This window comes from Rissa tridactyla, chromosome 21 (genome assembly GCF_028500815.1).
Source record: "Rissa tridactyla isolate bRisTri1 chromosome 21, bRisTri1.patW.cur.20221130, whole genome shotgun sequence".
Taxonomy (NCBI): domain Eukaryota; kingdom Metazoa; phylum Chordata; class Aves; order Charadriiformes; family Laridae; genus Rissa; species Rissa tridactyla.
The window spans coordinates 495411-523290 of NC_071486.1; the positions used below are offsets into that span (position 1 = coordinate 495411).

A 27880-nucleotide genomic window follows, 5' to 3' on the forward strand; every position below is an offset into this window, starting at 1 on the left:
GAAGGAAGCTTATGAATTAATGATCAGCCTCTAGGCCAGGATAATATCTTAATCTCCATGTACAGATTTCTTAACTAGGAATTTGTTCTACATTTAGCTGAGAATTTATCTCAGGCCACTAACAATGGCTCTGTACTGACTACCTGACTAAATGTACAGCTTCAGGTTTTAAAATTCAATCCCAGGCACCTGGCAGGATGGAAATGAGCTCGAGGGCAGGGGGAGAGCGGAGGCGGCAGCCACCATGAGCTCAGGGTTGTCAGCTGGAGGCGATCTGCCGGAGATGTTGAGTTGTGTGTGTGGGAAGAGCTCAAAAATAGCACTTGCTTAAAAATCCTGCGATTTTAAATCAGTCTTCTGCGGCCTCACTCCGGATTTGGCTCTGGCAGTTCCAGCAGAGCCAATTCCAGGGTGTTTACCCTTGAGGAGTGACACAATGGGAAGGCAGAGCGTGACCCATGTCCGGCATTTGGTGAGGGATCTGCCTGTGCCTCCAGGCCCATCCCCACCAAGACAATGATCAATTAAATTGTAATATTTCACATAATCACAGAATGGTGGTGGTTGGAAGGGACCTCTGGGGATCACCCAGTCCCACCCCCTGCCAGAGCAGGGTCACCCTGAGCAGGTGGCACAGGAACGCGTCCAGGCGGGTTTGAATGTCTGCAGAGACGGAGACTCCCCCACCTCTCTGGGCAGCCTGTGCCAGGGCTCTGCCACCCTCAGGGTAAAGAAGTTTTTCCCTGTGTTGAGGTGAAATGTCCCGGTTTGTGCCCGTTGCCCCTTGTCCTGTCCCCGGGCACCACTGAGAAGAGCCTGGCCCCATCCTCTTGCCCCCGGCCCGTTGGCTATTGCTGAGATCCCCTCTCAGCCTGCTCTTCTCCAGTGAACAGCCCCAGGGCTCTCAGCCTTTCCTCAGCACAGAGATGCTCCAGGCCCCTCATCATCTTCGTAGCCTCTGCTGACTCTCTCCAGTAATTCCATATCTTTCTGGAACTGGGGAGCCCAGAACTGGGCCCACTGCTCCAGCTGTGGCCTCACCAGAGCAGGGCAGTGGGGGCGGATGACCTCCCTCCACCCGCTGCCCACCCTCTGTTTAATGCCCCCCAGGAGACCATGGGCCTAATCGAGCTCCCCCAGACCTAAGCCAGCCCCAGCCCCTCCTGCCGCTGCAGGGTCACGCTCGGCGCCGCTTCTGCGCGGGCAGTGTCCGGCGACGGCGGGGTCGGGGGGGGGGGGGGGGCCGGGGCCTCCGCGGGCGCAGGCGGCGGCCGGAGCCCGTTGCCCGGCAACCGCGAGGCACCCCCCGGGGCGGGGTAGCGCGTCGGCGCGGCGCAATGACGTCATCAGAGCGCGTCGCGCGGGGAGAGGGAAGGGCGGGGGGGAGGCGAGGTGCGCGGGCCGGGCCCTCTCCCCGCGGCGGTGAGTGCGGCCGGGCCGCCCTGCGCGGGCGCCGCCGCCTTTCGAGGCCGGGGGGAAGCGGGACGGCGGGGCTGCGGGACGGCGGGGCTGCGGGCGGCCTGAGGCCGCCGGGGCGGCGCGGGGCGGGAGAGGCCCGGGCGGGGCAGGGAGGGAGGGGGAGAGAGAGAGGGAGGGAGGGGCGGCGCGGCGCGGCGGGCGGGCGCCCCCTGGCGGCGCGGCGGGCGGGCCGTGACATGTGGCCGTGCTGGCTGTGCCCGCAGGTGCCGGGCGCCATGGCCCCCCCCAAGGACATCATGACCAACTCGCACGCCAAGTCCATCCTCAACGCCATGAACGCCCTGCGGAAGAGCAACACGCTCTGCGACGTCACCCTCCGCGTGGAGCACAAGGACTTCCCGGCCCACCGCATCGTCCTGGCCGCCTGCAGCGACTACTTCTGCGCCATGTTCACCAGCGAGGTCGGTGCGCCCCGAGACCGCGGGCTGCTGCCGGGCCTGGGTGCTCTGTGGGTGGAGGAGGCAGGGCTGCCCAATGCTTGGGCTGCTCTCTGTCAAGCTGCTCAGCAGCTGGCCCTGGATCCCCCCCATGGTGGCCCTGGGTCCCCCCCATGGCATCCCTGGATCCCCTCATGGTGGCCCTGGGTCTCCCCATCATGGTTCTAGATCCCCCACCATGGTGGCCCTGGATCCTCCCATGCTGGCTCTAGATCCCCCCCATGGTGGCCCTGGAGCCCTCTGAATCCTCTCCTGGTGGCCCTGGATCCCCTCACGGTGATTCTAGGTCTCATTGTGGTGGCCCCAGAGCCCTTTGTCGTGGCATGGTGGGAGTTAGAGGCTGCAGTTGGGACCGTGGTCCTGAATCATTGTCAGCTGCGTGACCAGCCTGTGCACCAGAGAGCTGCCAGGCTGAGCTGGGAAACAGGAAGGCTCTGATACATCTACTGATTTTTCTAGCTGTGGTTTATGGTCTTCATGCTTCTGGGCATCTTTCTTGCCGAGGGTACCAGCCCTGGTGCAAACTGTGTGAGTTGTGGTGTGTGTCTTAAACCGGGTGGTGAATTAAGGCAGCCCTTTAAACCTGAAATGGAGGGTATTTAACTCGTGTTCTGGTCTCTGTTGCATGCTGGCTGATCAGCTGGTACGTGTTGCGTTGTGCTCTTGCAGAGGATGTAACCTCTGGCACTGGGCTGGGGGGAGGCTGTCAGCCCGGGTTGCTGTGCTTGGCAAATCTTGCTCCTGAGGACCTTTGCTCTCACAGTACGTACTGTATTGACTCTCACTGCCTGCACGCTGGTTTTTCGAAATCACTGGAAGGTAATGTTTGAGCTAAAGCTAGCACTCGTCATATTGTTAAATATGAGATGCTTTGCCTGGCTTTGTCTTGTGTAAGTTTGAATCAATCTGTGTGGCTTTTTGTTACAGAAGATGCTTTCCTTATCCTAGCAACTTCCTCATTAGGGAGAAAAATTACTAAGTAGCTCAAAGGTCCTAAAGACCTCCCTGCTAGCCTAGTAGTCCTTGCAGGAGATAATAATTTTCTGCTTTGTTTTATCCAGCAGTGAACACTGTTGGCAGAGCTGTCTGTGTGCCTGCTTCTTTCAGTGCTGTGTCGGGTGTGCAGGTGTCTTAGTTTTCATAGTCCTGTGCAAAGCAACCAAAAATAGATGTGGATCAGACCACTAGACTGGTACGTGGACTGACGACATACCAATGTATTTTCTGTCCATGTCTCCATTAAATTTGTAAATTTGTCGGTTTTATGCTCTTTCTCTGCACAAAGGAAATGTAATTAAAAAAAATAATACACAAAGCAAATTCAGTCCCTGGAGGCTGAGGTTCTGTGTTTCCCAATAGCTTCAAGGTGCGCAGCAGTAGAGCAGGCTGTCTCTGCTTCTTTGTGTTTCTGTCTACGTTCCTGTCATGCTTTTGACTTCCTGGACTTTATCAAGGCAGTCTAGAGAGATCCAATCACTTTGTGTGCTACAGAACGTTCTTTGTGGCTACTGACAAAAGCTGAGGATTTGTATACCTTGGATCTCAGCTGAGATCCTCTCTCCTTCCTTCCTTATACTCTCATTTTAACTGTAACATTGTAGTGACCTTAATTCCTAGAAAAATAAGTGTATACAGTGCCCAGTGGACATGACTGCTTGATCTTTCATGCTCCAAAATTGCCGCTGCTTTAAGGGTTTTCCTTCATTTGCTTAGTTTGCATTTTTTCCAAATTTGCTTTTTCTTATGGAAACCCCAAAAGGACAAACCTGCCAAGTGGCACACACAGTTACTGAGTGTTTGTGGGAGAGCGTTCTTTCCAGGAAATGACAGCTTGGTAGACCTCAAAGTGGACCTGCTTCCTGTGTGTGCCAGTGACGAGTATGTTGGTGAGCGTAAAGGGACGGCGTTTGGTTGCTCTCCAAACACTTGTGGGTGCAGCGTGTTTTGGCCATGGCTGTAACTTGAGGGAACTCCAAATGCCAGATTGCGTAATGGACTAGCAGTCTCGGCCAGGCTTCCTTTGCGTTTCATCGCTTGCCTCCTGCGAATGTGGGGGCCGCTTAGCTAGCTGTAGTGCGTGGCTGTTGTCACATTTAGTCTAGGCAGGGCTTTGTTCAGAACTGATCCCTGGGTTATGCCCACTGTCATTTGTGACGCTACATCTGTGCCTGGCCAGTGCAGCACTGGGACTGTCATCAGAGATTATCATCACAAAGCACTGCATTTGCCAATCCCTGTGTCTCTAGTTTCCTTCCTTCTCTCACTTCTAACATTTACCTTAAAAAGTGCTCAGTCTTATTTAGTATTAATTTCTTCCCATTTTCTGTTCCGGTTTTCCAGAATGAGGAGCAGCCACTGATCACTTGTTCAGCCCCTGGCTTTTGACAACACTTTTCTCTGACCATGTGCTGAGTAGTGTGGGAAACCTGAAATGCCCGTCAGTTCTACCTGCAGGGTTCTTCCTTGCAGTGAAAACTGAAGAGCAGTTTTAGCAAATGCTCCCCTGGATCCTGTTTTGCACTGGCATTTCTGTTTTAGTTTGGACAAGTTAGCATAACTCAGGATGTGTTTGGCTGCACCTCAGGAAGAAACTAGCCTGTCTTCTCTTGGAGGGTATGTTTCAGAAATTGAAGGCGTTTTTCCCTTTAGAACATGGAGAATTATTCTTCTTATTCTGAAAATAAACAGCTTCTGTTTCCAGGTTCTTACATGGTTATTGTCACTGTACTGTGAATGCCTTCAAGAACGCAGTGAGCCATGCATTAGCACTGTCATGCCAGCATTTCTTTTCCACTGTAGGTGAGAAGAAATTGGAGGGGTTTATTACAATATACTTTTGTGTGTCTGCATTAGTGAAGGCAAAAATGAGAAGTGGCCTTGGATAAGAAAGTGGTTCCAAAATTTTAGGCCCGTTTTCCTGCATGAGTTGCATGATTTATGGATGGGATGGGAGACAGCAACATCATGTTTCACAACAGAGCTATGACCTGCAGCCCTTCCCTTAAGGCTTTCAGCAGCTTAGGCATCCTGGGATAAAACTCCCGATGTCTCCAAGTGATCCTCCTTAACTATGGAAGTGTGTTTTCCTGGATGCTCCAGTTGATTTCTGGATCCGTACTGGTGCATACTTTTTATGATGTGTTAGAAATGTGCCTGTAGTAGGGAGTATCAATCCCTTATTGCTTTACTTCCTGCTGGTTAGCAGAACTCTGACATTAAACAATAAAGGGGGAAACTAATCTGAAATTCTCACAGCAGAGATGCAGAGATTTGTCTCATAGTGCTAAACACCTGTGAAAGGAAAGCTGCTTGTACTGTGTGTTGATTAGCATTGACCATAATTTTGCATTGCTTCTGAGTCCAAATATGTGGCTGTATTGATAAAAGAGGGACTCTCTGTCCCAGGAGCACAGCACTAAGCACTGTGTACAGTTCTCTAACGCTGCCGGTGCAGGCTGGAGCTGCAGCTCAGAGACTTCATGGGATGTTCACGATCACGTTGTCTCCACTCTGAGATCCTTCTTTAAGGTATGATGCTAGGATCCCAAGTTATTCTGTGTCACGTACATTGTGTCAAGTTACTTGAAATGGGTTACTTCCAAGCAACCTCAGCGTGTGAGTAAACTGTGAGCCAAATAACAACTAAGTAGTGGAGCGTAGCGGAAGTAGGAGGGAAGCAGGAGGTGATCATCTCTGTAGTGTTAGTGTTGTCCCCACAGTTCGTGTTTTGGTCAACAGTGTAAAGAGAGGATATGCACGGCTGATTGTTGATTGTTGAATATTGGTTGTGAGGACAGGAGCTTCTTTACCAGCTCCAGGCCGACCTGTGAAGAACAGATGTCTACAGCTTCTACCTGATGCAGTGTTATCCATTACCAGGAGGTCTGGTGCCCTTGTAATCTCCTGTCAATAGATGTTCATAACTTCTTATCCTCTTTCTTCTAAGTATGTAAGGCCTACATCTCCATTTGCTTGTTGGAGTTGTATGAATATTTTGTCTGATCAGTTCTGACCTTTGGTGACATCTGTGTCCTTTATCTGTTGTACCAAACAGCTTAGTCTTGTTTTGGGGATGTTTTGTCTAGCCCAAGTTAGGAACTCATTTTAGCTTCTAAGTGCCATGCGTGGCCTGTCATACAGCAGGTCAGACAAGGTAATTTGCTGTTCCTTTCTGACTCTGGATGCCATAAAGTTTGTTCACTGTGTCAACAGACTTGAAAGGCCTCAGATTCCTTCGAGTATCACCATTACCTCCTGTGCTTCTTTCTCGACTGTGAAGTGTATCTCTCTGCATCACAGAAATGGCTCGGTCTCAGCAGAGGCATTTCTCCCCTTTTGCTGCTGTGTCATCAAATGCCTTTGTAGGAATATCCTTGACTGCTCTAATTTTCTCTACTTGTGTATCATCTGCTTTCTCCCCAACAGTGGCAGACTCTAAGCCAAGTGATCATGCTTTGATCCTGCTTTTTGTTCGCCGAGTCTCTGCTCAATCTGTCTGTAAGCAACTCCAGTCTCATTCTTGGCCAGAAAAGTCAAGGGCTTTTATCTGAGTCGTGCTTGCACTGATGCCGACTGCTTCTTCAAAAGCTGTGGGGGAAAAAACGTTGGGTTTGCAGCATGCTGCATGGAGACATCCTTCTGTTGAGGTCCCTCCATGCTGCCAAGAGCATGCAGCTATGTGTGGGGCGTGATTAGTGAGTCCACCTGCGAGCCCATTGTTCAAGAATCATCCGATACTGCGCCAGCAGCTTTGTGACGGATGCATTAAACTATAAAGCTGATGCTTTGTGAAATACAATCTCAGTTTTGTATATATAGAGGTGCAAATTGGGTGGATTTGCAGAATTTACTGTTGCCAAAGATCGGCTGTTGAGAGGGTAACGTTCCTTGGAAAAAATAATTATTCCAAAATGATATATCTTGGAGATGATAAAATGGTAATAAGGGGACAAAGTCAGGATTGTGTAAGTACCATCACTGTATGTACTATCATTTTACTTTCAAATATTTAAGCTAAACCTACATGTAAGTTTTAACTCTGAACTTTCTGGCCTATAGTCATTTTGTTTAGGGACCTTTACCATAGGCTTGCAGAATGGATCGGGAATTGGACAGTTAGGAAAGATTTTTGTTTGGTTTGGTTTTAGAGCAGAGTGTTGAGGTGAGGCAATCCCAAGCACAAATACAAGCTGGGCGGAGAATGAATGGAGAGCAGCCTTGCTGAGAAGGATTTGGGGGTGTTGGTTGATGAGAAGCTCAACACGAGCTGGCAACGTGTACATGGAGCCCAGAAACCACCCGCCACCTGGGCTGCATCCCCAGCAGCGTGGGCAGCAGGGCGAGGGGGGGATTTTGCCCCCTGCTCCGCTCTGTGAGACCCCCCTGCAGTGCTGCCTCCAGCGCTGGGGCACCAACAGCAGGAGGACACGGAGCTGTTGGAGCGGGGCCGGAGGAGGCCCTGGAGATGCTGGGAGGGCTGGAGCCCCTCTGCTGCGGGGACAGGCTGAGAGAGCTGGGGGGGTTCAGCCTGGAGAAGAGAAGGCTCCGGGGAGACCTTCCAGCCCCTTCCAGTCCCTAAAGGGGCTCCAGGAAAGCTGGGGAGGGACTCTGGAGCAGGGAGGGGAGCCATGGGACGAGGGGGAAGGGTTTTAAACTGAAAGAGGGGAGATTTAGATGAGATACGGGGAAGAAATTCTTTGCTGTGAGGGCGGTGAGCCCCTGGCCCAGGTTGCCCAGAGAAGCTGTGGCTGCTCCATCCCTGGAGGGGTTCAAGGCCAGGTTGGACGGGGCTTGGAGCAACCTGGGCTGGTGGGAGGTGTCCCTGCCCGGGGCGGTTGGAACTGGATGATCTTTAAGCTCTGTTCCAACTGTAATCATTCTATGATTCTCTGTAAATTCTGCAGCGTGTCACACGCATCCAGCCCGGGGGGGATCCGCCTGGACTGTTCCTTGTAGTAAAGCTGGGAGTTACTGCTTGGAGGAGAGAGTTTAGTTGCCACACAAATGACGCATGTAATTTCCACTATCTCTATTCTCAGCTGGCTCATTCTACAACGCAGTTTCACTGTTGACCAGACCCATAACGAACTTTGTGTCTTTTACTCACCCTGTAAGTGAATTCTCTAGGGAAATTCCCTCCTTCCCCTTATTCTTCCAGTGAGCGCAAGAAGAGAAAGGACAAATCTCTGTTGAAACCTCTCTGACAGATCACGTTTTGGAAAAGTACTGAGCATCGTCGGCTTTTTGATTGCATTATTGAAAAATAAACCTTTGTCTCCCTTCTAACTTGCAGCTCTCAGAGAAAGATAAACCCTATGTAGATATCCAGGGACTGACAGCCTCCACCATGGAAATCCTGCTAGACTTTGTATATACAGAAACTGTTCACGTGACAGTAGAAAACGTCCAAGAATTGCTCCCAGCTGCGTGTCTGCTTCAGCTGAAAGGTAATTGCCAGGTATCAGCACAAATTGCACAATCGCTGCTGTTCAGAGATTTGGGTTGTCTGACCTTCTGTGAATGGAAGACAGATTGTGGGAAGCATGATGTTTAATAAGTACTTGTGTCAGACTTCTTCTGTTGTCTTGTGCGCTGTGATCTCATTGGTAGAGGAACTGACCTGGGTGGAAAAAAAGATGATAAAACAGATTATTGTTCCATGCTTTGGGCTACTGTATTTCTGCGTGAGAATTCCCAGGAGGAACTGTGGGCTGCATAGCACATAAATGTTACAGCTTAGTCAACTTACAGTAATAAGCAAATCCTTGATGTCATTTGACTTGCCATCGTAGCGTGTCTGGGTTGTAACAAACATATCATTGCATGTGCACCTGGGGAGCTAGCCCAGGCAATTATCCCAAATCCCAGGCAACTATTGGAGAAAACCTAGAAATCTGGTAGCCATATCCACTAGCATATACATTTTTTGTGTATAATCCATGAAGCTGAGTACAATTCACTTTTCCTAGTATCAGATTTATTTAATTTTTGTGTTTAAATAGAATAGCCAGAGATCAAAACAGCCCAAACACATGGTCTACTGCTTAGTGTTTTCACATCCCTCCAAAGAAATATTTGCATGTGTGTGTTTCTGTAGTATTTATGGGCTTGTTATTTGAGTTGGATTTTCGTCGTTGTTCAGAACTTTCTTTTCTGAAGCCCTTTCCAAAGCAGTGGATTGATAGTAAGCATGCAGTGTTCATTCACCCCTCCAATTTTCCGTAGGTGTGAAACAAGCTTGCTGTGAGTTTCTAGAAAGCCAGCTGGATCCATCAAATTGTTTGGGCATTCGGGATTTTGCTGAGACACACAATTGTGTTGATCTAATGCAAGCTGCAGAGGTCTTCAGCCAGAAACATTTTCCAGAGGTGGTTCAGCATGAAGAGTTTATCCTCTTAAATCAAGAAGAGGTTGAAAAGCTCATCAAGTGTGATGAAATTCAGGTAAAACCTGAAAAGTACCGTTACTGTGCAAGCATTGAAGTAAAACGTTGAAACCAGTCAGAAATCAGTCCATACTTTTAGGGTGGACTTCTCACACACTTCCTGAATTTGAAATTTAATTTTCAAGAAGCTTATTCTAATTTTTTAGCCACGTAATCTGAAATTGATCAGTAATATATAACTTTTATGTAAGAATTTGCTGTCACACAAGCGTTTCCTGCAAGTAAGGCAATTGCAGTTTGTTACCTCTGCAGAGTTCTCGTTTCCTTGCCTCCTCCTTTCCCTGGAGGAGCTTTCAGAGACAGAGGAGCTCCAAAGCTGTGCAGGAGCTCCAAAGACAAGTTTTCTCAATGCCTACATTTCAGAAATGCCCTCGCGAGTTTCACTTCTATTTGTAGACCTTTGCATGCTACTCAGCAGCACAAGGAATGTGTGTGTCATCCCAGGCATTCGGGTGTCCTCTGCTTTTACAAGCAGCAGAATTCGTGATGGTGCAGGGCAGTCTGACTCTTCAGGGAGTTATATGCAAATTTTGTTCCCTTAAGGTTGGTTTCTGGAGGATTTACTATTTGGCTGAAACCTGTCAAATACTTTTTTCTGAATTTTCTAGGAATATGTGCATTCTTGAGAATTGAAATAAGTTGAACGTTCCTTGATAATGGGGAGGGAACTTGTTTTTTCTTATTGAGATGGACTTTGTCAAGAGTTGACGCGTGCTTCTGGTCTAAAAGAAGCGATTGAAGCAATCGCTGTTCAGAGTTCACAGTAACACCAACTCTTAGAAGCAAAATGATGTAAGCTATATCTCTGGTGGAATTCCTGAAAAGCCAATCCAGGGGAGAATTCTTGATGTATGCCTTGAAAAGTCTGCCTTGAAAGTGCCTTCAGCCAAGCTGACATCCTCTTGTTAATAAGTTGGCTGGACAGAGAACGTGCAAGATAGCAGTGAAAGACCCTGGCACAGGCTGAGATCAGCAGCGGAGAAAGGCTGAGTGTGTTTGGTGTTTAACAGGCCACGGCTTTAATGCTGTGAGGGTTTGAGCTTACGTGGGTTGTGGTGAGTACTGACATAATGCTTCTGGACAGCGGAGAGGAAATAATGAGGAACTTGAGAAGGACCCAGCCAAGCTAATCAGATGATCCACACAGGCGAAGTAAAATTCACTGTGGATTGGAAGGGCTGATTTAGCCCTGCACACGCACGGTGAGGTGTGCATTCACTGGAATACCTTAAGAAGGGGAAGGGAGCAAATCTGGCGCTGTGCTAGCGCGGAGGTGATGGGCTGTATCGGAGGGCACAGAGGGAACACCCTTGGAAAATCCCCTGGCTGCTGGAGAAGTGTAATGGCAGGTCCTCGCTGTGATGCTGTGTTTAGTGTTACTCATTGTTTATTGGAAAACAGAAACGATTTCATGAATAGCAAAACTGTTAAATATATGAGAGAACAGTCAGTTCAGGAGGGAATAAAAAGATGTGGGATTATTGCATCTAAGGAGGAGGTGGGGAAAATTGGAAACAATACAGTACTCTGCTCTCCTTTTGTGAGCTCTATTTGTCCTTTCCCTGTAATCCAAATAGAAAGAGGCCATTTTAAATTACACTGTAACAAATATAAATCAATGGCTTGGAAGGATTGCCTTACGTAATTAACCTCTGTGGCTCCCCGCTTCAGAACATTCTGCAGCAGACAGCTTCTAACTGAACTTCAAAGTGGACCAGTCATGTATCAGTGGGAAGGCTCAGCCCTCTTATTGCAGTAGCTCCTTTTATCTTCATATTTAATAACAGTTAACAGACCTCATGATAATAAATTCATGTCTGATTTGCTTTTGCATTGGATGATCCGAAGACGTGCAAAAAGAAAACCAAGCCGAAATAATATACGATGGGGCTTTTTACAATTCTTTCACTTTTGATAATCATAGACTAATTTGCATGTCTGTGCTTAGTGCGCACTGGAGCTGCTGTATTTGTAAAGCTGTCTAAAGCACCTGAGGGTCTCTGCAAGTATCAGATTTAGCTGGTTTAGTCAGTGTAATCTCTGGAAGTGGCGTAAGCACTGGCATGCACTGATCCTAGGTGGAGAGAGAAATAAACTAGTCAGAACGGTAACATTCACACCCTGAATTCTGAATTCACACCTGGTTCTCCACTCTGAAATCCAGTTGTTTATAGTTTCTTAAATGTGGATTGAGATAAAAAACCTTAAATGTACCTGGTATGGCTCGGGTGTTAAAGGAGCAGTGTGTGGGCACAGGGCTGCAAGAGGTTGAGACGCTGCTCCGTAAAAAAAGAACGTGATTCTGATCATCTTTATGATGGTGCTTTGCATTTTGCAGGACGGTAACTCCTGCTGCGCTGAGAAGTCGGGGGAGCTGCCCTGCGCGTTCCTGCCTCTCACTGGGCTCCCTCGCAGCGGGGGGCTCCCAGCTCCTGGCCCGGCTGCCTACCACAAAGCTCACTCTCCTGGCACTTGTTGATCTTAGCTGTAAAGAAAAAACAAATGCAGTTCTAAGGAAAATAAAATGAGGAAATTTCATAGTGCTTGTAAATACAGGTCGTGTGAATTCCCATAACAGGCTCTTCCTTTGAATGTCCTGCTCCCTTGCTCGCTGTGAAGCAGAACTTCCAACAGCCTGGAAGTTGTCTGTTCCACAGCAGTTGCTGGAATATTATGCTGCGGTCTGACCAGCGTGTGCCTCCTCTTTCCAGGTGGATTCTGAAGAGCCGGTTTTTGAGGCAGTTATAAACTGGGTGAAGCACTCGAAAAAAGAACGGGAAGCATCGCTGCCAGAACTGCTGCAGTACGTGCGCATGCCGCTCCTCACCCCCCGCTACATCACGGACGTCATCGACACCGAGGTATCGGCAGCCCGGGTCCACGGACACGGAACAGCTGGGAGCCAGTGTCTGTGTGTGATTGCTGTGTCCCTGGTTAGACTCCTGCCGTCCTAACACAACACGTTAATAGCTGCTTTCTCTGCTGATGCTTTTCGATGCTGACGCTATGGAGTTGTCCCTGTTCAGCTGCAGTGCCCACTGAGCTACTCAAAGTAGTTTGCTGTGCCAGCAGTTACAGCATCCTCCTTTTCAGCTGGGCGCGCGCCCCGTCCAGTGCAATTATTCATATATGTAGCACCTTTCCGTCGTCATCTGTTACAGTTTTTTAACAAGTGCTTTCTGTCTTCCATTCGTAAGCGCTAGCAGGTCTCCAGCTGGCTGCTGGTGTGCGATCCTGGAGAGGAGATGGCTCCTCAGAAGTGTTTTAGGTGCAGGTGGCAAGCACGTACCTTTGAATGGGGACAGCGGCTGTGTAGCTCCAGGGCCAGCACGCAAGTCAGAGCCGTGTCTACTGCTGCTCTGTGTGGCTGGGGTGTTGCGGAGGCAAACCAAAATGTGAATGATGATAGATAATTAAGCTTTTGTGATGGAAGTTTAATTCCAAACAGGAAGCGCCACTGACCCCAGGCAAGGTTTGACAGGAATGCAGAGAAGTTCAGACCAGCATTCTGGTTCGATGGTGGCGTGAGGTGATCGGTGGTTCCTAGCCCTTGTCACCTGACAGGCGCTGAATGTTGAACGACTGTCCTCTCCACATAGAGAAAGGGCTGATTTAGCACCAGTCATCTACAGTGTGATACAGCTGCCTTTTACAGATGTTCTTAGATAAGGGCAGCTAACGGGTAGTTATTATAACAGTCGGATTGTTATCGTCCAACATAAACTGAAATTGAAGCTAATGCGAAAGGGACTGGTACCAAAACAATTAGATCTGTTCCAAGACCAGTCTAAGACAGTGCGTGTACCGGGCCTCAGCTTTCTTAGCACACAGAATGGCCTCTCTGGTCTGGAAGTGACACACAGTGGTGGGACATCGTCATCTCGGGGTAGCGTGGAGATAAGAGCATTGGCCCTGTGTGGCATCATCTGCTCTGAACACCCTGGCCTTCCTGCACAAGCACCAAGGACTTGTAAAAATAAATCTTAACTTACTGCAGCAGCATATAGCCCCCAACAGCCAAAGGGGACTGAGCACTGAACGTTCAGGAGAGGTTGGCCCAGGCCCTCAGCGCGGGAAGGGAATTGCACGGCATTGTGCAAGGAGGAGATGGGGCTGTCCTTGGGCAGCAGTGCCCCCTGCTTCTTTTAAAGAGGACCTGTAGTCTCTTCATAGCTCCGTGTCCCGTTTGCACAGGGATCGAGCTAACGGATCCAACTGAACTGCTTCGTTGTGTTGTGCTCCTTGTCCCTTCTTTTATGGCAGGTGCATGCGTAGTTTCACTTTTAGTCCCCCTTGTCAGACATACTTCTGCGGGCTTAAATGTAGCAGAAGTGGCTTTTCCTTAGTTTTCCGATATAGTTATTTTCATTATGGAACCCACAGTGCCAGACTTCACGTGAGAACTGAGCCATATCTTTTCAGCTGCAGTCCAGTCTTAAGTTGACTTTGCATTTCCTTGCGTGCACCATGCTACAGCCTGCACACAAGTCATTTTAATGCTGTCTGAACTGACAAGAGTTGGCTTTAGGACAGTTCTTATGAAGGATCTTAAAATACATTGCATGTACCAGTGACTCATGTTTTTCCTCAGCCTTTTATTCGATGCAGTCTGCAGTGCAGAGACCTCGTAGATGAAGCGAAGAAATTTCATCTTCGGCCCGAGCTCCGGAGTCAGATGCAAGGACCCAGGACAAGAGCACGTCTAGGTGAGCAGCAAAGGAAGGGACACTGAGGAGGTCTGGGGCGTTGGCAGGCGTTGCATTATACCCCATGTCTCGTGCCTTGCAATCGCACTGAAGCGCTTCACAGCAGCAACTCGTCAATCCACAGTCCCCAGTGGTACAGAAAGGGGACTGGAGGAAGGGACAGAGGTACGTTTTTTTCAGAGCACAATTGCTTAGTGGCAGCACGGGGGACTAGTTGGTTGCCTTTAATCCCAGGCCTCTGCTGTAACCATAAAACCAGTTTCCTGAGTCGGTGGTACCTCCAGATACGTTCGACTCGGTATGCAGCTGTCCAAGAAGCATGGGAAGAGTTTCTTCCTGTCTAAAAAAGCAGGTATCAGTGTCAGAAATAAAAAGAGCTGGAAGGTGAGACAGCTGTGTTACACTGAACATAAGTTTTCAACAGGGAATCTTACAGGGAAAACACAATGAGGGAGATGGAGAGGTCCCTCTTTCCTTTCAGAGATACTTTCCCCCCCTGGTCTTGCTAAGGCAAATAAATCATAGAATCATAGAATACCAGCTTGGAAGGGACGTCAAGGATCAGCTGGTCCAACCTTTCTTGTCAAAAGCACAGACTAGACGAGATGGCCCAGCTCCCCGTCCAGCTGAATCCTAAGTGTCCAATGTTGGGGAATCCACCACTTCCCTGGGGAGATTATTCCAACGGCTGATTGTTCTCATTGTGAAAAATTTTCCTCTTGTGTCCAATTGGAATCGCTTCAGGAGTAACTTGTACCCGTTACCCCTCATCTTTTCCACGTGACTCCTTGCAAAAACAGAGGCTCCATCTTCTTTGTAGCCACCCTTTAAATACTGGAACATGGTGATAAGGTCTCCCCTAAGCCGTCTTTTCTCAAGGCTGAACAAACCCGGTTCTCTCAGCCTTTCCTCATAGGGCAGGCTTTCCAGTCCTTTGGTCGTCTTTGTGGCCCTTCTGTGGACCCGCTCCAGGCTTTCCACATCTTTTTTGCATAGCGGGGACCAAAACTGAGCTCCGTGTTCCAGGTGTGGCCTGACCAGCGCTGAGTAGAGTGCGGTAATGACTCTGTCTCTGCTGGTGATGCCCTTGGTGATGCAGCCCAGCATCCCGTTGGCTTTCTTTGCCGCTGCAGCACTCTGTTCACTCGTATTGAGCTGCTTGTCCACCAGGACCCCCAGGTCTCTTTCCAGAGAGCAGCTCCCCAGCGGGTAGATCCCAGCCTGTGCTGCGCTCCTGGATTATGTTTTCCCAGGTGCAAGACCTTACATTTGTCCTAGTTGAACTTCATAAGGTTCTTGTTAGGCCACTCTTCCAGCCTGTCCAGGTCTTCCTGCAGGGTGGCTCTCCCTTCCCAAGTGTCCACTTCCCCACTCAGTCACTCAGTTGGATGTCATCAAATCATGATTTCTTCTTCTATTTCAGTAACTCCTACCAAGCACAGTCACTGAATTCTTGGGAAAATGCTTGACTTGGGGCTGTTTGTGTTAGAGCAACATAAACACTATGAATGACCTGCAGCAGAAGGAAAAGTATTTTACTGGCTTCTTCATGACTGTCACTGTTCCTCACCTGACACCCCCTCTCTCATCTTCAGACACTCGGGACTGTCTGTGCCATGCCTTTGTCCCGGGCGCACTCACAGGGCGCTGCCGTCGGCGCCAGCGTTGACCGCTCTTCCTGCACGCAAACCTCCCCGCATGTCCTCCGGTGCCGCTGCTTGTGCAGTGGGGAGGGGACCCTCAAAAACCCTTCGTGGCCATTTCCTGTTATTAACACTGTTTTGAGGGACAGAAAGCAGTTTATCCACTAAAGGAGGAGGGTAAATTTGATTAGAGGGTAAATTGATTAGATTTCTTTGGCCTGAAGGGAATGTTGTTACGATGTGGTTTGACCTCCGGTATAGTCCAGGTCACAGCGTGTCTCCTGTTTTTCTGGGAACATCCTACACGGGTTTCAGTGACATACAGTTCAGCTCAACCTGTCATTTTAGAAAGACGCGTTTCATTTTGTTCTTAGTTGAAGCGTTTCACCTGCTAGAGGAGACATCACAAAACTGTTTTATTGTTTAATTATGCAGGCAAAAGCTGTGCACCTTATTGCTAAGGTTCATCATCTGGATTCAGCTCTCCCTCTTTTAATTGATTCAATACCATCTGCTATCAGCAATGCTCTTATCTTGTGTCACTTATAAACTGTGATATAGTTGTGTATTAATTTTCTATAGGATAAATTGAAATGATTGCGCTTTTAGCTGTCATACTGTACAGGAGGCTCTCCAGGTTGTTGTTGGAGCTCTTTTGTGAATCCTTCCCAGTTATTTTTTTATATTATTCTCCTTCATCTGATGCGGAAGCTGTTTTGCTTTGTGACAGACAGCGTCTTGTTGAATCTTTGTTGCTCGGTGTTCAGTCCTTCTGCAAGGAAAAGCTGGACTCTCAGCTCTGGTAAAACTCCCTGTTGCAGAAAGGGCCCAAAGATAGGTTTAGGCTGGACATTAGGAAAGAATTCCTCACAGAAAGAGTGGTCGGACACTGGAATAGGCTGCCCAGGGAGGTGGTGGAGTCACCATCCCTGAATGTGTTTAAGAGCCGTTTAGACGTGGTGTTGGGGGATGTGGTGTAGGGGAGAACTTTGTAGAGTGGAGCTGATGGTTGGACTCGATGATCCCAAGGGTCTTTTCCAACCTAAATGATTCTGTGATTCAAGAGATGCTCATCTATTTTTAAAACTATGATAGAAACCTACCACCAAGGCAATCATTACAAGGGAAGTTAAAGCTTACCAGGTGACGAGTTCTGTTTAACTCTTCAGGGAGAAAATAAGAAAAATCTCGGAGAACGGAAAGTAGAGGGAAGGCAGCTTTGAAATAAAATACATAAGATTTAAGAGACAATTTCTCTGCAAAAATTTCATTAATTTTTCACTTGTTTCTCAGTGAAATGGTGAACAAAGGTGCCATCTGGTCTGGATGTCATTTGCAAACGAGGGGAGAAGGCCCTGTTTTGTGAGGAGGGTGCAGGGAAGCAGCCGTCCTCCTTCAGCTTTCATGGGGTGGTAAGAGGTTTGGAAAAAAAAAAAAAAATGTGGAAAGAATACAAAAGAAGATATTATCGAGCCAACTTCAGCACCTAACTTTGCCAGCTTGTCTTCTCAGAGTCCCAGTAGGAGGAACGGCCCCCCAGCAGACAGTCCCGACACCTGAGCTAGCCCGGCTGCCACCCACCCTGGAAGAGTTTCTCTCTCTTCCTCCCCGCTGGGGACGGAGGGAGCCCAGGTGACTCTCCCAAGTTAGGTGCCGGCTTCAGAGCAGTGATCAAAACAGGGATTTGGAGGCAGCTTGTTGCACCAAGGAAGGCTCAGTGTTTCTTCAGGTGATTCCCTTGAGGTGACCCTTTGGTTGTGAAGGGATTAACTTGACTTCGCTCTCCCTCTTTGCTCTAGGAGCGAATGAAGTCCTGCTTGTGATCGGCGGCTTTGGCAGCCAGCAGTCGCCTATTGATGTTGTGGAGAAATACGACCCGAAAACTCAGGAGTGGAGTTTCTTGCCAGTAAGGGACCGTTTTTGACCACCACGGGGTTGAACAGGCTGTGATCAAACACTGACCCTGTAGCATCAGCTGTGCAACATTCCTCTTTGGGTTGTCCTTGGCATTCTGCTTAGAATTTCTGACATGAATTCTGTAGAGTTGCACAGTTTTACATAGTAAATGCTGAAACCACGTTTGCAGATTTGCTGAGTAAGCTTTGTGTAAGAGGTGGTTTGTCATATTTCTGAGCAGATGAGCCTACAGAGACCCACATCTTTGTTGTGGGAGTGAGAGCTATCGTGTTTCTTACTGAAGAGGTGTTAAGCTTTAAGGTTAGTGATGGGAATTGAAATGTCAATAGGAATAGTGTAATCAGTCCTGCTTCCAGGCGGCTGCATGGTCTCTCTGGTTGCATTGTTCTTGAGCATAACGGGGGATAGCAAGGAAGAGAGAATTCCCGCACTGAGGACTATTTCTGCCCAAATTTAAAATCGCCTTTATCTGTATGCAGTGGTGGAGAATTGCCTCTTCTTTAATATTGCTAATCCCATAAGACCCTGTATCACCTGGTGTCCCAAAATTCTGTTCTCTTTTGAGAACAGCTTCGGGTATTTTCATCAAAGACTCACCCGAGTCTCCACGTTTTCCCATTAACGGTCCCCGCAGGGAGCCAGTGGGAGGCACACAAACCTCCGAGATGCATCAAAGATTCAGTAGCAGCATAAGATAAATTATATTTAATGCAAAATCTTTTAGTGCAAAGAGACCTGGCCGTGAGGAGAGGGCATGGCAGAGAGAGAGTGCAGCCAGCAGAAAGCAGACACAGTCATTCAGCGTTTTAGCTAGGGCTGTGTCCTTTAAATCCGGAGTGCTCTTTGCCTCTGCAGTAGCGGGACATTTTCCAAAAGAGCAGCAAAAGAGGATGGAAGAACAACGGTTGGCTGCTGTTCATGCATCTGTGTTATTTCCTCTCCTTGACCTTTTTATTGTTTTCACTGTTTTAGAGCATCACCCGTAAGAGGCGCTACGTTGCTACAGTGTCCCTGCACGACCGGATCTATGTGATCGGGGGATACGACGGTCGCTCTCGTCTCAGCTCAGTGGAGTGCTTGGATTATACGTCAGACGAGGATGGTATCTGGTACTCCGTGGCGCCAATGAACGTACGGCGAGGCCTGGCAGGAGCCACGACCCTCGGAGGTATGTCCCGGTCACCGGACTGACAGAGCAGTACGGCCTGTTTGGTTCTTGTGCTGAAATGCCCTGAGCTGGTGTGTGCAGAGTGGGATGGCTCCGAGGGAGGAGGTGAGTCTGAAATTCTGGTTTCTCATCATTTGGATGGAGAAATGGAAAACTTGCCCACGTATCCTGAGAGGAGCTCTGCCCCCGCTTCATTCTTACGGCACGTCTCTGTGCGTCGAGGGAAAGGAGCTCTGAGGGATTATAGAGTGGGAAGCTCCTGGGGTGGTGACGGTGTTGCGTGTTACTGAGCGCAGGACACCACATACAGCGATAACCATCCAGCACTGGGGAGAGGCTGAAACTGGAGCCTGTGCAGAGAAGGATTCTTAGGCCAGACTTGGAAGAAGAAAATCACCAAGCAAACCAGAACAATTCAGCTTGCTTGTGCTGGCAAAACAAAGGCCAAGAGGGGATGTGATTGTTCTCCCAGAGTTTAACTTGGCATGAGAAGGAAATGGGCACTACAAGAATTAAATAAGAACAAATGGTTATAAAGGAGCAGGGCAGAGTTGGTGTGGAAAGGAGAGGAAGTTTTCTAGCCACTAAAATAGCAGTTACTCTAATGAATATTCAGTGCTTTAATGCTTATATTAGAATATCTTCTTAATATTTAATATTGTTTAAATATTATTCATTTAGATTGTTCTAAAGATTAGATTTTCTAATGAAAATTCTCTTAAAAATGCAGCTGCTTTGAAGATGACAGATTTGTGAAAGCGCTGCATGAATTAGGTTATCCAATACAGGGACTGATCCTGACGATCCAGACAAGTCTTTTGGATCTGCTTTCCTTCGGCCACCTGTGTGTTTACTACCTTGTAGGCATTTACTGTGGGGAGGTGCTGACAGGACGCTAGTGACAGGCAGGGTTTGGGCATGGCGGTGTTTCAGTAGGTTCTGCAGCATGAAAAAAAATAACTGGGGCGTCCATGTGCTCTTTCATCCATCAGCCAGAAGGAGGTTTAAGGGCCAGCTGGGTTTTATGTTTGTTTAGTTTGTTGGGTCTGTGAGCAGGCTAACGCCGTGAGCTGGGGCGAGGAGGCTGGGTTTGTCTTGGCTCCGAACGCGCCAAGATCTGTAGTTGTTTCCGTATTTTGCAGTCCATGTCGCGGGCTCGCTCCGTGTGCCTGCTTGATACTTGACTCGCTGAGTCCAGCCTCCGTCTATCGTTGCAGACATGATCTATGTTTCCGGTGGGTTTGATGGAAGCCGACGTCACACCAGTATGGAACGATACGACCCGAACATTGATCAGTGGAGTATGCTGGGAGACATGCAGACGGCACGGGAAGGAGCAGGGCTCGTCGTAGCTAATGGAGTTATCTACTGCCTCGGTAGGTGCCTTTGGGACCTCTAGGCATTCTGCAAATACTTGCACTTTACAGACGTGACAGTGCAGATGCTGTCTGTGGGGAGTACCAATTATGTCATGTCCAGGTTAAAAGAGAAGATCTAATTTCACTGCGCTGGGCACCGCACAGCTCTGTCAGCGAACGCCGCCTGTTCGCACTGTTACCGTCGCACCAGGGAATGCAGGGGAACAGATGGATTTTCCACGGGAAGGAGCTGCGACTGCTCCTTCCAGTCAAACATGTCAGCCCCGCGGAGCCACGTGTGCAAAGCATTAAACCCGCTCCCTTTGCTAGGACAGCAGTGCCGGGAGAGGGTTTTTTGGGATATTCAGAAGGAAATGCCCCGTGGCCTGGCACAAGGCAGCAATTCACAGTCACCCAAAGCTGGAGGCTGAGCCCACTGTTTCTGTGTCCCCAAACAACCAGGTTTTTCCTCTTCCAGGTGCTTCTCGTCAATGAGACGGAGCAATGGTAAAATATTAAATTGCATGGAAGCAGCAGTAATCTCTCAACACAATGGGCCGTCTTCCGTAGGGCTTGTAAGCGAGAGCCTTGATAAGGTGTATCACGCTTACAAGGCAAACACCTTTCAGAGGTTATTCACACACGGCACAAGCCGCTGGGGTTATTTCAGGCCGAAAGCCATGCAGAGCGTTGTGCTAGACACGGGGAGATCTCAGAGCTGAGGGTATCAGCCGTTAGTTAGGGAAACTGGCAATTCCTAATCTCCCCACATCAAGAATAAGGAACCTTGAGGGTCCATGAATTGAGATCGTTTGATCGTCTAAGACTGGAGCTGCCGCGTAACTACAGTAAACGCTGTCAGAAGCGAATTGGCCACAATCAGGCTACATCTGAGGGACATCTGAAGCGCGGGGGATGAACTGTGCCAGCTGAGGTTTGCAGGGACTGGGCAGTGGCTGAAGTGCCCTAGAGACGAAGCAGATAGCCACAGGATAGAGGGTGCGTCTGCTCCACACGACGCACTGTTGGCTGTAGCGCTCCAGAAATGTATCCTGAGCTGTTTGTGTTCCAGCTCCTTTCTGTAGCACCCATTTTATTTTCAGAGACCCACACCGGCTGTGAACACGGTGAGAGTGCTAGAGGGCAAATCACTCCGAAGACTTCAGTACGCTTGTTCTGTAGATACGCCTTCTGGGCCCCAGAAAAGGCAGGCGCAGTGCCGTATCCACATCTGTTGCAGTCCCGTTCCGGGGCAGTCACAGATATTGGGCACTGGTTTATGGGTCTCCCTTCCCTCTCCCAAATTCCTCTTCCTCATGCTGTTCCCCGAGGCAGATGCCCACACGCTGCTCCTTTGCTGAAGTTACACAACGAGATTTCCTGGTATCCTCTTGTGACGCGGGTGCCTGAGACATCCCGGCCTACACTGTGTAGCCTCCTAGCGTCAGCTGGCGGCTGCAGGCAGCAGCGCACAGACCCTGAGCCAGCAGCAGCTCTGGAAGCTGTACATCTGCTTTAGCAGGATGGCATCAACCTTGGCATCAGCACGCTCAGAGGCAGCTTTGGGCAGTGGGGTGCTAACGTGGCCGTACTGGTTTGGGGAGGTGATGCTCTCCCCCGTGCAGTGCAGGGACAGGGCTCGCTCTGAGCTGGCGCCGGTCTGGCGTTGTGAGCCGCAGAGATCTGCTGCGAGTTGTGCTGATTGCGGTGCAACGCTGTGCTAAGGACGAACCAAGCATGTTATTGCTTTCTACACAGAATACATTTTCCAGAAGTCAGACCCACGGTTTGCTCGTGTATTTTGTTTCAGGTGGCTACGATGGGCTGAACATACTGAATTCTGTAGAGAGGTATGATCCCCACACTGGACACTGGACAAATGTCACCCCAATGGCCACTAAGCGCTCAGGTAAGAGCCCAGAGTGCCTTGAAGTCAAAATGTTTCGGGCTGCACTGAGGAAGCAGTCGCTGCTGGCTTGTCCTGCTGCCCTGGAGGACACTGACTCACCCCAGCGGGTGGTTTGGCGTTGAGAAGGGATGATTTTAGGACATGCTGACTTAGCTCCCCAAGAGAAGGATTACTTTCCACATGCCTGGTGTCTCCATCCCATGCTAAGATGCGTACAGAGGAATGGGGGGCAGGGAGCAGGGTATGGGTTACGGGGAGGGAGAGGAAGTCTCATGTGACTTGCATAACTGGGAAGAGCGCACGGCTTGGAGAAAAGCTGGCAAGGGACAAACTACAGACCATAGTGCAAGACAATGGGACGGTTTTTCTGAGTCAGCGCTCGTCACCTGCGCAGGACACGGCAAAGGCAGGAGTGTTCTGGCAGGCCCTCCTTCACCTGCGCCCTGTGCAACGCTGGGCACCAGCTCCGGGGGCAGCAGTAACGCAGACAGCGTCACGCCGCAAGGGTCTTACACCAGTGACTTGAAACGTGACGCGGTCACACCGCAGTTATGCCCCACCAGCTCTTAGTTTGTCTTTCCTGCTTGGCGCCCTATCTGAGCTTTAGGCTTGGCAGCTGTATCTAGAAGAAAAACAGAGTTTTAAATCCTGCTTTTGGAGTACCTTTCTGTCTCGGCTCTCCTTCATTTGTCCACGAAGCTGCTGGCGCAGCTCCTGTGTGCTCACGTGTTGGCCCCCTGCTGTCGCGCTGTGCCTCAGGCCGCCTGCCCCAGGTCTTCGTGGCCGTGGCAGTGAGGAGCCGTGGCCTTGCGCAGCCTGGTGTGGGTGGGCAGGATGCTCGGTGCCTCCACAGCTTTGTCATTCTGGGTGGAGTAGTTCTGCTGTGCTTACAGGCCCTCTTTCAAAACCCTTTGGAAGTTGCTTTTTCTCTAGTTCCTTCAATAAACGTCCTTTACAATTAGCCTAGGCAGCATCGTTTCTGTTTGTTCTCGTTGCAGTGTTCTTGTTTAGGGACGAGTGCTGGTTACTCAATTAAAACTGGTTTCTGCTCTAAAAACATCTAAGCTTTCTTGTGCCTGCAGCGGCATTCACCAGAACCCCAAGCTTTAAATACTTAGCCCTGTTAACAGGGCTATTCCTGTTACGTGGGGGTTGGAAAGTATTTCCCGTGTGCCAAGAATGGGGTTGATTTAGAAGTTGGTCGCTTTCCACGTCCAGGAAGACGCCGCAGACAAGCACATGATAAAATCTGTGGGGTTTCCTATGTCGGAGGCAATGGGCGAGACCTGTCCCTGGATCTCTAGAAAGCTCAAGGCTGAGACGGCTTTTCCCAAGGGGTCTGTTGTGGGCACCAGAGAAGATGAAAGAGCAAAAGGAAAGAGTTCAAATGAAAAGTCTTTTATAAGAAGCATTTCCCAGGTCCGTGCTAGCTTCCCGCAAGACTCGTAAGCTTTGGGTAGCAGTGCCTCGGCTCGCAGAGTGGGCTTCTCAGTGCCCCAAGGAAGCAGGAACAAGCCGTGTTCCTTCCTCAGTGCTGTGACCTGGAGGGCTGAGGTCTGAAACGGGGCTGTGCCCAAGAAGGTTTTGTTAGCCCAGGTTTTTCGTGCTGCCGCTCTCTGGTATTAACACCCCGAACTGCTGGTAGCTGAGATACCAGTTGCACTTGCAACCTCCGTCCTGCTCTCAGTCCCAGTCCGTCCATCCAGGTGACCTTGGACTCTGTACAACTTCTTTTGCCCCAAGGCTTTGACACTCTCTCTAGACCTGTCTGCATGCGGGTTTTTGGATTCCAAGAACGACCAGGACTAAAAGTAATCTTGCCTTTTTTCGTAGAGATTGTCCCCTCCTTGTTTCTCTTCATCTCTTAGGATGGGTTCTGGAGGTAGGCCACCCCTCCGAAACCATGGCCCTACTGCTTTGCTAGACCTGGCTTCCCTGTAGGCTTTGGTCTGGTCTCTTTTCAGCCAAAGTCCTCGGTGAAGCTACTGGCGAGGCCGTCGGGGCAGCCTGGCCGTTCCCAGCTGTTTTGGTGCTCTCAGCAAGGACGGACAGTGACAGCGAGGTTGCGTTTAGCGGAACAGAAAGTCTCTTAAACGCTGCTCGTAGAAGAAACAGATTGGGCCCAAGAGCTGCAGGGTGGGTGGCCTGTTCCCTGCAGGATGTTCATCAGCGCAGCAGTTACGTGCTGATGGTAACAGCCCGACAGGGTTCGCTCTGCTCTCAGGACGCAGCTTGACACAGCAGCGGCTGTTGGCAAGAGCACCTGAGGCCACGAAGTGGGTCGTTATCGTACTGCTGCCTTTGGTGCTTTACCTGAAGGGGGCTGCAGATGAGGAACAGGGGCTGACGGAGGTTTATTTTCTGCTGTTGTAAATTCCCAGTTGGGCCAAGTGTATTACTGATTGCTTTTACTGGGCCGGGCGAGAAGAGCTGTTCAGACAGATGCTTCAGCCACTTACACCTCTGTGACCGTGCAGTGGACACCGGTGTTCATTTCCCTGCCTCCCAGAGGAGCAACGTCAAAGAAATCCCTTCTCTGGTGACACGGAGCAGTGTCATTCTCCTTGCTACGGGCAGGGGCGGGGTGACACCAGGGAGCCTAGCACGGGGGCTGTACCTACAGAAACACCAGAGAAACCTGGCTGCGTGGGGACAGAATCCCAGCCGCCGGCAGAGCCAGCCCTGAGCTGCTCTGCGCAGGGGGCCGGGGGGTCGTTCAGCCAAAGCGAACGTCTCCTGTTGCTAGTGCTGCCCCGGCTGCAGCGCTGCTCGGTCCCCCTTAGGCCAGAGACTCAGCAGCATTTCCTAGAGTTACAGGTTTTCAGGTGTCGTATTGGAGACAAAGAATAAGAAAATCTCCTCTGAAGAGGGAGGAACTGACCTAGTTGAGGCTTGTCACAGCGAGCCCCGGGCACGGTGCTGACGGCGTCACTCATGGGTGTAACTGCGCCGCCTTCTCTCTCTCCAGGGGCTGGAGTGGCTCTGCTGAACGACCATATCTACGTAGTTGGTGGGTTCGATGGGACGGCACATCTCTCCTCTGTGGAAGCCTATAATATACGCACTGATTCCTGGACAACTGTAACAAGCATGACAACCCCCCGCTGCTACGTGGGCGCCACCGTGCTGCGGGGAAGGCTGTACGCGATCGCTGGGTAAGCGGCTGCCCTGGCTGGGGAGGGAGATGCCCTGCACGTCTGCTTGCCCGAACAAGGGAGTTCGGGTGACGCAGCCTGTTGCCCTGTTTCAGGTGGCCTCTCCTCGCGTTTGTATTTCAAGCTTTATGAGAGGAGACAGCCCACAGAGTCACCGTGGGCAACCTAAATAGGCAGCGTGATGGTCCAGGGCCAAGACAGGCAGGAGAGCGGCTGCAGACAGCAAAAGGGAGCCTGATGCCGTGGGTTTATTTGAGGCCATTCCTGCTGTACGCAGCTGTCCAGCCTCCCAGGAAGGGCTCTGAACGCCTCAACCTCTTCCTTCAGCGGTATCCCTCACCTGTAACTTTCTGTCCTCACAGATACGATGGCAACTCACTGCTGAGCAGCATTGAATGCTACGATCCCATCATTGACAACTGGGAAGTGGTAACCTCCCTGGGGATGCAGCGCTGTGACGCTGGAGTCTGCGTCCTGCGGGAGAAGTGATCTGGAGGGAACTTACAAAGAACACCCTAAAAAGTCTCAGCCAGAGGAAGAGTCCCAAGTGATTTGCAGTGACTGTTCTTGAGAGTTGTGGATGCTGTGGAAATAGGCACCAGGACAGCAGCTTTCTGTGCTGCTTTTGACTAGAGTACGTGCGTAAATGTGTTATCTCAGCAGTCATTTGAAATCGGGGGCTCCGTGTGAAGCTGGAGGAAGGTGGTGAAGTGAGAAGGTGCGTTCTCTGCTGTTCCTGTGGCTGAGTCTGTCGGCAGAGCAGAGATGCCCCCAGCCTTGGCGTCAGCCAGCCTGGTGAGTGCTTCCAAGGACGTGTACATACAACTGGGTGGTCTCTTCAGCCGCTGCAGGACCACACAGGTCCTCTGGTTGCTCTCGGCCACGTGGATGTGTGAGGGTGAATCCAGCTGCTCTTATGTCCCAGCTTCAAATCATCTTGTACATACTGAATGTTCAAACATGCTCCTCAAGCGCACGTCAGTGCAGAGCCAGACCGAGGGAGCATGCGGAAGGGGGTCCTGCACCGACGCTGCGTCTGCCAGTTCCTCACAGGTCTGCACACGAAAGGAGTCGCAGATTCAAGCTGTCAACTACTGAGACCCAAAAGCCTGAGGCTGCAGGGGGTGGGGGGAAAGCGCATTGCCTGGTTTAGAAGCAAGTCTGCAGCATTTGTGCTCTCACCGGGGGGCTCAGCAAGGTTCATCGCATCGTATTTCCCTCAAAAAGTGTGACAGACCCAACTGCGAAGCGCTGCGTTGTCTGGCAGCGGGAGCCTTGCTGCGATGCGGCAGTGCCTTTGCCCCCACCCCTGTGGGGAGGTCACCTTGCAGAGGCTGAGGCCCTGAAAGTGGGGACACAATTGCTACTACCCCTGTAGATCTTGCTGGTGAGCGACTGGGGTTCGTCCCTGGACAGCCCTCTGTCCAGCGCGCCCACGTCAGCCTTTCAGTCAAGTTCATTGTGTTGATTTTCCTTTTATCTAGGATCTTTCTGCTTCCAAGGCCGCTTCGGGGTGACATCCAGGCTTCTGGTTTGCCCTTTGTTCTCAGCTTTTTCCCCTGCCTCCTAACTCCCCCTCCTCGTACACTAGCTCCCCTCCGCCTGCCCCACCAAGCCCAAGTGAGAGCTTCATCGCTGGCTCACCTGGGCGCTCTCTCCTCAGCATGTCTCCTGCCTTGCTGCGTTTCGGGGAGCTCGGGCTCTCCTCCGCTGTCGGCTTGGCCCCCGCAGCGCCTGGGCTTCGTGTAGTGCTGCTCGTTGAGCTTCCTGCTGACTCCTTGCTTGGGGGACAGGGTGGGATCAGGGACGTGGTAGCATGACTTAATTATGCACTTTTCAGCCAACGCTCTGACCTTCTGCGTTTGTTTCTATCACACAAGTGTTCTGTGGTTTTGTTTCCTATGTTTATTTTTTAATGAAAATATAAAGAATAAAATATTTCCTGAGCCAGTGGGAATTTAGCTTCTGTACTCTCCGTTCAAGGCGTTTGCGTAGCTGCTGTGTGGAGGGTTCGTACCAACCCCGTGTCAGACCAAACAGCCACCTGCAGCTCTGCCTCTGCCCGGCAGCTTCACCCTGGTAGTTGGAAAAACCGGTCCATCTGCTGAGATCCGTGGCCCAAAAACCCTGGAGGACTTGCTACCTGGGGGTGAATCTGTTGCAAGATCTGCTTGAGAAGAGTGCGGCGGCAGAGGTGAGGAAAAGCCTGTGACGATACTGTTACGATAGAGCCCGCAGTTGCAAAAAGTAAAAGCTCCTGTGCCCACCATGGAAAAGCGGGATGATGGGAGCCCAGCATTAATTCATCAGTCGATGGTGTAGCTACAAAACACCTCTCCAAAACCCATTGATTTCAAGGGAAACTGCAGCGTCCTGCCCCAGCAGCCTTCGATGGCTGTTGCATAAAAGGGGCAAAGCGGTTTTGGCAGAAGATAAACCCCCTTGCGTTCTAACACTCCTCACCGAGGTGGGAGGCCAGGTGCGGCTGGGTTTCAATTCTGAGTGATGCCCAATTCAGCACTATCAGCCCAATCGCGTTTAATATGTATTAAACTATTACGATTTGGGTACACTAATAGTGGACTGCACCTTCAGTCTAGTCGTGCTCATGAACCAGCACGGCCACGCTCGAGTCTTTGGTCGCGTTCAGTGAGAAACTGAAAC

At 50.2% G+C, this 27880-nt stretch overlaps 1 protein-coding gene across 1 annotated transcript; it reads left to right on the forward strand.

The window, feature by feature from the left end:
- Positions 1-1337: 1337 nt before the first annotated feature.
- On the forward strand, positions 1338-27167 carry KLHL12 (kelch like family member 12). Its single transcript, XM_054181186.1, is given in 13 exon segments — positions 1338-1379; positions 1381-1422; positions 1683-1880; positions 8209-8362; positions 9141-9358; positions 12072-12221; positions 13952-14066; positions 17509-17615; positions 18599-18794; positions 20012-20170; positions 21963-22061; positions 25030-25216; positions 25579-27167. Coding segments are annotated over 13 exon segments (1794 nt in total). The 3' UTR covers positions 25706-27167.
- Positions 27168-27880: the final 713 nt, after the last annotated feature.